Source organism: Gossypium raimondii, chromosome 8 (assembly GCF_025698545.1).
Source record: "Gossypium raimondii isolate GPD5lz chromosome 8, ASM2569854v1, whole genome shotgun sequence".
NCBI lineage: Eukaryota > Viridiplantae > Streptophyta > Magnoliopsida > Malvales > Malvaceae > Gossypium > Gossypium raimondii.
The window spans coordinates 13,173,163-13,182,188 of NC_068572.1; the positions used below are offsets into that span (position 1 = coordinate 13,173,163).

Genomic DNA, 9,026 nt, shown 5'->3' on the forward strand with positions numbered 1-9,026 from the left:
TAAGCAATGTATAGCAAGAAACTCAATTTCTACAAGAATTTCTGCAGTAACTCTTTATAGAACAATCTAATAATATTAGAAAATGAGGAATGATAGAAAGAACTTTTAGAACTTCTTGGTGTGATTTCCAAATGAAATCTCATTCCTATTTATAGGAATTCTCATGTCTCTTCATAGAGACATCTTTCAATAGGTGTTTTTATGAATAAATAAATAATAATTATTTATTTAATTTTATAACTATTCAAATAATATTGTTTGAATAGTTATAATTCTTTTCAAAAGTCAAATGATATCACTTTTGACCAATTGACCAAAAGATTTATCTTTTGATTAATTACACCCATTCATTTATAGTTATTAGAATACTATAAATATTTGAAAATGTTCCAACACATATCTATGGGATCTCACTTCTTTTTAGCAGCCTCTCCAGCCACGGTCTGCAATGTGGGCAAAGTCACAAGTAATAGACAAAATAAATTCAAGAAAAAACAGTTGAAAAAAAAACACCCCAATTGCCTTCTTTACACCTTTGACTTTTTTAACCCTGTTTTTCCTTTCCTTCATTCGCTTTCTAGACTTTTCAACCTTGGTATCAAGTCCATTCTATCATCGGAAGAAAAAAAATTTCAAAATCAATGCACAGACTGCTTATGTGCATTAGCACATGCACTCAACTTATGCGACGAAGGGCGTTGGCCATGGAGGCATCGGTGCCGTGGAAGAGTAGTCATCTTTGAGTTCCTGGATTTTGACCCTTGGGAATCACTGGTATGAAGCTCCTTCCATTTTCTCTTTTTCTCCTCTTTTTCTTTTCTTCTTCTTCTTCTTCTTATCCATTTCTTCTCCGTTCTTCTTTTTCTCTTCCTTCTTTTACTGCCCAGGGCTCTTAAATAAGCTTAAGGTTAAAAAAGACTATTTAAATGACAACTAGCCCACCGTTAAACGCCATGTCACTTTTTCATTAGGTCTGTAACGAAAAATGGTTAAAATGGACTATTTTGTTATTTTTTCAAAGTTGAGTGACTAAAATGAAACTTAGATGACTGTTTTGTCAACTACCCTAAAGTTAAGTGACTGTTGGTATAATTTACCTTTTTTTTTTCTTAATCTATATATAGTTCCAAGACTGACATAACTTTTATGCTTGGAAATTCAAATTTGAAAATGGAGGGCTAGGATTAGTTTCAAGTTGTCACATCTATCACCAAATCAAAAGAATGATACAACAAAAGCAAGCATAAGTTGTATGGTTCGGTTTCAGACAGATTCAATACTCCCCTACTTCAATATTGTATAAAAAAAATATAAAATTTTGGGTGAATAAATTGCACCAATTAAGATTCCATAATAGTAAAATTGTTAAATAGCCTATTACATTGAAATATAGTGTTGAGATGCATTATATACAGCCTAAAGGGACTCGAGTTGCCATAGAACATTAGAAGTACAGGTTGCTATTCACTTTTTCTTTATCTATTTTGACCCATCTGAAGCTCGAAGGTGGACAAACAAAATATTATTGTAGCCCTTGGAAATCCTGATCTTGTCATCATTATATCTGCAAATGCATATTTAGTAAAGGTAATTAATTACGCTACCAACTAGACATCCAACCAAGTAGCATATGTTATTGGAGTCATCTTACAGAAGCTCCATATTGATCTTGGTCTCCATTTCCAAAGGGTACCCAAATGGACCACCAATCAGGGCTGCATCGTCCATTGTAACATCATATGTTTTTGTGCCTGATTTGCTGCATCAAGCAATTTGTGTGATCAAGTTTTTGACTAATTAATTAAACGGTAATTCATTTCTATGTTACTCGAACTCAAACTAGTAGTGCCTGTCAGATACATGTATGTGTGCTACATGGATATGTTCAGTTATTTCCCAAGTTTTTTTCATGTATTTATAGGGTTCTTGAAGTGGCCGTATCCGCGTACCATTAAAGTAAAAAATCTAAGAAAAACATTTCGATGAGAAAAAGACAAATAAATAAAACATTGATTTTCGATGAAGGGGGAACTGCAGAACTTATAGTTCACAGAAGAAAGCAACAAAAGACAAATAAATAAAACATTTGAAACATATTTTACATCTAAATATCCAAGTCACATTAGCTTTGCATTGTCGTTGTCTTCGGCTTTTGAGTAAGATAGGTTGAATAATGCCTCAATGGCATATAACTGGGTGTTAAAATAGGGAATTTTGAAAAATAAGAAACTTCTGGCATAAATTGAAGAGTCTCTTAATGCAGTGTCAATTCAACATTTGAGAGTACAAAGATAAGAATAGATGAGATCAATATTGGCGGGTGATATCTATTAGTTGATCAATAATGGTTACCATACACGTCAAACATACCTGATGTCTCTATATGTATGGTAGCCTATCCACTTAAGTAGGGTTTTCGAAATGAAGTTTGGACTTGGCTAGACTTCTTTCTACTTTAATTTTCTTTAATTTTTTCTACATTTGGGTGTAGCAGAGTTTCTGAAGCTGGCTATCATATCGAATGAGATCTATATTATATTAGATGTTTATATTCCAAGGTCTTTTGCCAAAACCTTTTACTAGTTTCATGTTTTAAATTTTTTTGTTAGATCTTATATTATACATTCCTATTTGGCAATTTGCATAGCTAGGAAATATATATTCATGACCTACCTACAATTACGACAGGGCCATGTATGTCCTGGGAGACATCAGTCTTCATTATTTATCTTTGGCTAAACTAGTGAAGTAGAATGAAGTACAACTAACCTGAATTTGGGAGCTAACTTTTATCATTTTGAATTTGGACCAAAAAAGAAAAAAAAAAATTATCCTTTCAACACTAAAGTAAAGTGAGAGACTTACACAAACTTGCCAATCATGGAGAATCTGATCCCAGGTAAGATGTTCACTAGAAACTTCATTTGTTCATTCTTGACAATCTAAAGCAGTTGCAATAAAAGAGAGAGCAACTGAATTACTCTAATGAGGCAATTCCATAAAAGAGAGAACTACCAGCAATCAAGGCATCATCACAAAGCCAAAGTTATTAACATTTATACGTCACTTACCTGACTGCCCATAAGACCATTGCCGGCATTTTCTAGCCAACTATCTGTTTCTATCTGCAACAATATAGTCAGGGCTAAGGAGAGCAAAGAACGAACAAGAAGCAATTATCCAAAGAAAGAACATGACTACCTTTATTTAATTCTAGATGAAGCACGCATACTATGGTGGGAGTGAACATATGAGGCAAAAGGGAAAGAAAAAACACTACTCATTATTTTAGGCTCTTCCAACAAATTTATGGCTTAGATGCCGGAGGCGTTATAAATAAACCTGTGAGCTCCATATCATCTGCCATTCTCCCTCTAAGAGTACTGGTTCATCTTTAGCCCCACTCTTGCTTAAGGAGATAAACTCATCAATTGCCTGAAAAGGTAGAGGCATGTAACAATTAGCAGAGGAAGGTTACACTACATGATAGTACAAGCTCTCTCCAACATTATTGGAAAATCCTAAAATTATTATTTTACCTCTTCAACTCCTGTTCCCGTGGAAATAGCTGCTAACAACTTTTGCCTAGGATCAGTCCTCTTTTGAAGCACAAATGTAGTGCCCTGCACTACAGAGACATTGCTGGACTTCCTTAGTAAAAACTTTATCCATAACACTCACTTAGAAAAAGAAAAGATGAAGGTAAATAAATGTCGTCACCTTATTTCCTCTTGAAATACGGAGATTTCCAGAATGAGACAGATATGTAGTGTCTAACCAACCCTTGGCTTCATCTCCAAGAAGTCTAAATGGGACTGGATATGGTACCTTAAATGGTAAGAATTTAAATGAAAAGGCAGCTCTGTCAAACTGGAAGAGGATCCGTTTTCCATCTTTTATTGATGCTGCCGCCTATAAAAGGAAAATAAAATGAAAAGTTAATCCATGAGAAAAGCTGAGGTCTGCCCAATCGAAACTTAATGTCTGTAATATTGCAGACAAGAACACAAGAAATAAAGTACCTTATGGCATTTTTATGGACAAATTGTTTTCAAGCAGCTCAAAAAGAAAGCAACTGAAGTTGCTTTCTCCTTTGATAAATTGTGATTCAGAATCCATAATCTCCTAGAAGAGGCATGTAGTTACCAAATGCTGATTCCAGTATCTGTTATATGAAATGTTATAGAACCAGTTTGGTTTCTTTTTTTTTTTCACTGTCATTTAACCTATTTTTAAGGACACGGATTATATCTAAAGAGTAAGGGATACGAGTGAGTCTCATCCACCTTATAATATCTATGTTAAATAACGCTGGGGTGAGTGTCTGGTCCAAGTATTTGTCCGAAACGGATATACTTAACTTTTTCAAAGTTATCTTTTTCATATATTTGGAGGATAATGCACTCATATCCATGTTTGAATGTGTTAGATGTGAGTACTAGGGAAAATGAAGAGTCTCTGTAACTTAGTATACTAACGAAGTTTGACTTAAGAGGGGGACGTGGCTATATGGTTATATATGCATCTAAGTTTACATGCACCGAACCCTACTCAAGTGACCTGGGTACACATCTAACTACGGGAATATTAATGGCATTCCCCTTGTCCAAGGATGTTACATTAGCTGGAATATTGATATTTCAATTCAAACAAGGATTGAACAGATAACTAAGCGAATGTCGCTCCTTTATTTTGATTTTCTCAGCACCATCTATGCCAGTTTTGTGAAGTACGGATGGACAACGATTTTCTTTCTTAAGAAATATATCTAAATTATCCGCCCTTTGTCAGGTCAAAAGATAATTTCATGAGAAAAATCTCTTTAAGCATCAAATAGATAGACATTATACAGAAAGCAATGTATGCAATTCCACAACTTGAGCAAGCCAGGGTACTAAAGAGCTACTTTTTTCATGTCTCATGACATTTCGTCTGCACATAAATAATTCAAAAAATGAGCTACCGTGATCACTAGAGATAATGAAACCATACCTCTACTTTTAGTTCACCTATCCAGTCAGAAAATTTTACGATGTTGGCAACTCGTGGATCATTTGTCCGGAGATAAACCTCTTGAAATACACTAAAAAAGTCAACCCCAACAAATGTTCTCTACAGCCAATAAAAATCACATCATTGAAAAAAAAAAATAGAAGAAAAATTAAGGGAAGACAGACTAACCTAATTTGCATTATAGTATCCTCAATTACTGCATTTCAAAGAGAATAACTTTCATTTTGCTTCTAAGTCAAATTTGTTAATTAATAATAAAAAAACTCATTACAAAGATGAGCCACACCCATTACAGGAAACAGGACACCTCAAATGCATCTCTTGCCTAAATAAATACAGAAAGGAAAGCCTAAAGCAAATCAGAAAAATACATATTAATGATCCAATCTATTAGCAAACAGATGAATCAAAATAAAAGATAATTAACAGGCCCAACAACACACCAACTCCTAAACAAGATAACAAGCATAACCACCATACCATGAGCATACCTCCTTGTCAATACCAACTTTTGCAAGAACATTCACCATTCAACTACCTTCTCACAGCATTTAAACAGAATTGATAAACAGAAACTTCATTGCAGTAAAAGTTATCTAAAATAGTTCACTTATCCCCCTTTCAAAATCCTTGGCTGAAGCAACATTGGACTCCAATACAGCCACACCCCAAGCAAACATTTGACAACCTCAATTCACAGGGTCATCAAAAGAACACCCAAATTATTCATACTCCTATTTTATCATATTAAAGCTATCAATGGAACGCCATAAGCCTCCCTTCCCTTTCATGATTTTCAAAGTTTCTTCCTATAAGCCCAAAATCAGTTAACCACAAGAAAGTCTAAAGACAGTCATTTCTACAATTTTGGCAAGCATAACCGGACTTAATTTTTAAAGGTCAATTCCTGCCTTGGGAAGAATATAAGTATGCTATTTAAGAATTCTAACTTCACCAGTACAAAACAAAAGAAACTTATTTCTGAACATGTATAGACACAGAAGAATAGATGAAAATCTTCCAAGGGTTAAGCGGTGTTATCCCACATTAGTCAAATCTTGAGTTGCATGTGGTGTCATATTCAAGTTGGATCTTTCCATTTATAATCAATTGGCTCTAAATTTGATTCTTAACAAGGTATTAGAGCCTAATTCTTATGTTGTTTTTACATGTTACACTTACGTGTATGCTTCTCTGTCTTTGCCTACGAGTATGTTAAGGTGGTGTAAGGTTATAGGTTGGATGCTTAATATAAAGCGAATGAGTTATAGCTTGGATAATTTAAAGATGAGTTATTGGAGAGCCTTAAAGCAGAGAGTTGACGACTAACCTGAATTGGGGAAGCTGTGCCAGGCCTAGTCGTAAACATCAACTGCCACCGACCTTCAATTAGATCAGAGCTTGTCTACAGGCAAGGAAGTAATCATAATCACAAGACCATATTAGAATTTTTCAGTACTAAAATTATAAAAATCTAAACACTGTCCCAGCAAATACTACATAAACAAGCGTCCATTTTAATTCCCCACTTAAAACCCAACATTTTTGGTCGATATTCAGAAACGCCAATAATTTCGAAGAAGAAAACTGACGGGATCTCCCTCGCCGTCTTGGCCTTCCAGAACTTGAACTGCACGCTCCACATCCTTCGGAAATCAAAACGAAAGTCAAATATAATACTCTTAAAATTCAAAGTGATGCAGAGATTAAAGAGCAAAATGGGTGGTCAAATGTTTTTTGTACATTGAGTTGCTGAGGAGAAGCTGATTTGCCTCGGCCTTGGATCCCAATGAGTGCGTCGATAAGCTGCTTTTCTTGGTCTGTAAAGGAAGCCTGTTGTTGCTGTTGTTCATTCACAAGAGAACAGCGACAAGTGTGGAGAGTCTTGCGGATCGAATGAGTTGCAGAAGGTTTGAAGTTGAAGAGCTTTGGAGGGGAGTTTAAAGCAAGGTTTCTCTGCAGGTTCGATGGAGGCCATAGGTTCAGATTTTCTATTAGAGCCATAAGTGTCTGTGTTGACACTGCCTAGTCTGCCCTGAGCAGTTTGTTCCGTTTTGAGAGGTTGAGGTTTATTTATAATTTATCCTTGCAGATCGGTTTTGCAGTTTACATTACACTTGGCTTATGCCCATTGGCCACGTGGAATTAAGCTATCAGTTCCCTCTGATTTTCTTTATAGAATTAACAAGACTTTCCATAATCTTACACCAACCTTTAAATACGAGCATAAATGTGCATGCTCAAACTCACATATTTTTTAATTAATAACAATATCAATATCAGTTGAATTAAGATTCAGTCAATAATTTCCTCTGATTTTTTTAATGGCTCAATCGAGTCTATTTCGAGAATGGACTCTGTAATTTCAATTGGACATTCGTATGGGTGGCCATGGGGCGGGTTTAGGTAAGTTCGAGTTAAATTATTTTGGGTTTAAATTTTTCGAGTTTGAGCCTTTTAAGGTTTAATTTTTGTTTTTTTATTTTATTTTATGTTTAGGTCTTTTCAGGTTCGAGCTATTTCAAGTTCAAGCTTTTTTGAATTTAGATTATTTTGAGTTTAGTATTGAGTTTGTTTCAGTCTTGGATTTGGTTCGGGTTTATTTTTCTTTCAATATAATTATATATATCTACATATTTTAAATGTTTACATCTCAATATAAATGATTGATTTATTATAGTTTAATTAAAATTAAAATTAAAATTTGTTATTGTTACTAGACCTAATTATAAGCTGAGTCAGGATGATGTAGAATTTTAAGCCCTCTTTCTAGGCCCGGGTCTAACTTGAAAAATGAGCCTAAATTTTTGTCCAAGCCTGATCCACATAAAAAAATGCTAAACCTAAGCTTCACTTGGCTCGACCGTAATAATTTTTTTTAGATAAAAATAAATTTAAAAATATAATACATTAAATTTATTAAAAATATTAAAATAAATATTTTCCAAAAAATTGAAAATACAAAAAAAGTATAGCCATATGATTCGGGTTGGGTTGGGCCTAGGTAAAAAATTTTGCCCAAGGCCCGACCTGTTTAGAAAACGGACCTTATTATTTGTCTAATCCCATTTTCGGGCTTATATATATTCCCAAACACTCCCACTTTTCGGATGGGCCTTCAGACCTAGGCGGATGGCTCGACCCATGATCAGGTCTAATTGTTTACTTGTTATCGTAAAAATTAAATAATATTAATTTATTATATAAAATCAATTGTGTTAAATAATTTTATTATAAATATATCAAATATTACAAGTTAATTATATTGGATTTTAAATTAGTTGATTAGATGAACTTGGTTATGAAATAATACATTATAATTTGTATTATTATTCACTATGAAATAAATAAAAAAATTAACAAATCAAACGAGTTTCGCATAATGAAAAAATTAATATTTACAACAAAATATAGCTTGACTTCTATTTTTATTATCAAAGACACTATAATTTGAATTCATATAAAATTTGAGAAGATTTAATACTAAATAATAAAATATAATATATTACTTTAAATTTTAAAAGACATGACACTTTCATGTATTAATATTTCATGAATTAAATTATATGTTTTACTTATAAAATTAAAAATTAAAATTTTGTTAACTATAAAAAAATTTTATTGGGACTGACAAAAGTTTAAACCCTGATTCTTTAAAAACCCTAATTTTTCATATAATAACACAAAACTTTAAACTCTAACGTAACTTTTAGTTTTATAATTTCTTTAATTTTTTTATCAATAGTTGAAACAAAATATGTCACTCGATAATAAATATATATTTCTTAGATCTAAATAATCTAAAATAGGAATTAATTATCAAATATAAATTTATATTCCAAAATTAGAAGCTAAATACAAGGACAAATAATTAAAGAAAACTAATATCATAGAGCTTTTGATGTTTGTGTAATAATGGTAATCTCATTCTCAAAAATTACTATTTCATTATATACAAAATAAACAATTTATTTATTAAATTTTTAAATAAAATTAATAATTAAAGTTTTTAT

At 32.8% G+C, this 9,026-nt stretch overlaps 1 protein-coding gene across 2 annotated transcripts; it reads right to left on the minus strand.

The window, feature by feature from the left end:
- Positions 1 to 1,309: 1,309 nt before the first annotated feature.
- Positions 1,310 to 7,073, minus strand: LOC105790857 (probable plastid-lipid-associated protein 12, chloroplastic). Of its 2 annotated transcripts, XM_012618647.2 has the most exons (11): positions 6,757 to 7,073; positions 6,606 to 6,659; positions 6,344 to 6,418; positions 4,993 to 5,112; positions 3,721 to 3,912; positions 3,540 to 3,623; positions 3,343 to 3,435; positions 3,072 to 3,125; positions 2,866 to 2,942; positions 1,652 to 1,759; positions 1,310 to 1,564 (listed from the first exon to the last, which is right to left on the minus strand). In XM_012618647.2, exons 1-11 carry the CDS (start codon positions 7,015 to 7,017, stop codon positions 1,480 to 1,482), a joined length of 1,203 nt encoding a protein of 400 aa, XP_012474101.1. In that variant the 5' UTR covers positions 7,018 to 7,073; the 3' UTR covers positions 1,310 to 1,479. The 2 variants fall into 2 exon arrangements, with proteins under 2 accessions (XP_012474101.1, XP_012474102.1); XM_012618648.2 differs by lacking the exon at positions 4,993 to 5,112.
- Between the last annotated feature and the right edge of the window lie 1,953 nt (positions 7,074 to 9,026).

Bases quoted from the DNA above. Each gene is read 5' to 3' on its own strand.
- LOC105790857 (XM_012618647.2), bottom strand. From the start codon at position 7,017: ATGGCTCTAATAGAAAATCTGAACCTATGGCCTCCATCGAACCTGCAG. The intron at 2,943-3,071 runs GTAAGTGACGTA...CAACTGCTTTAG, and splicing joins ATGGTCTTATGGGCAGTCAG to ATTGTCAAGAATGAACAAAT. The intron at 1,565-1,651 runs GTAAGATGACTC...ATGCATTTGCAG, and splicing joins AAGATCAATATGGAGCTTCT to ATATAATGATGACAAGATCA.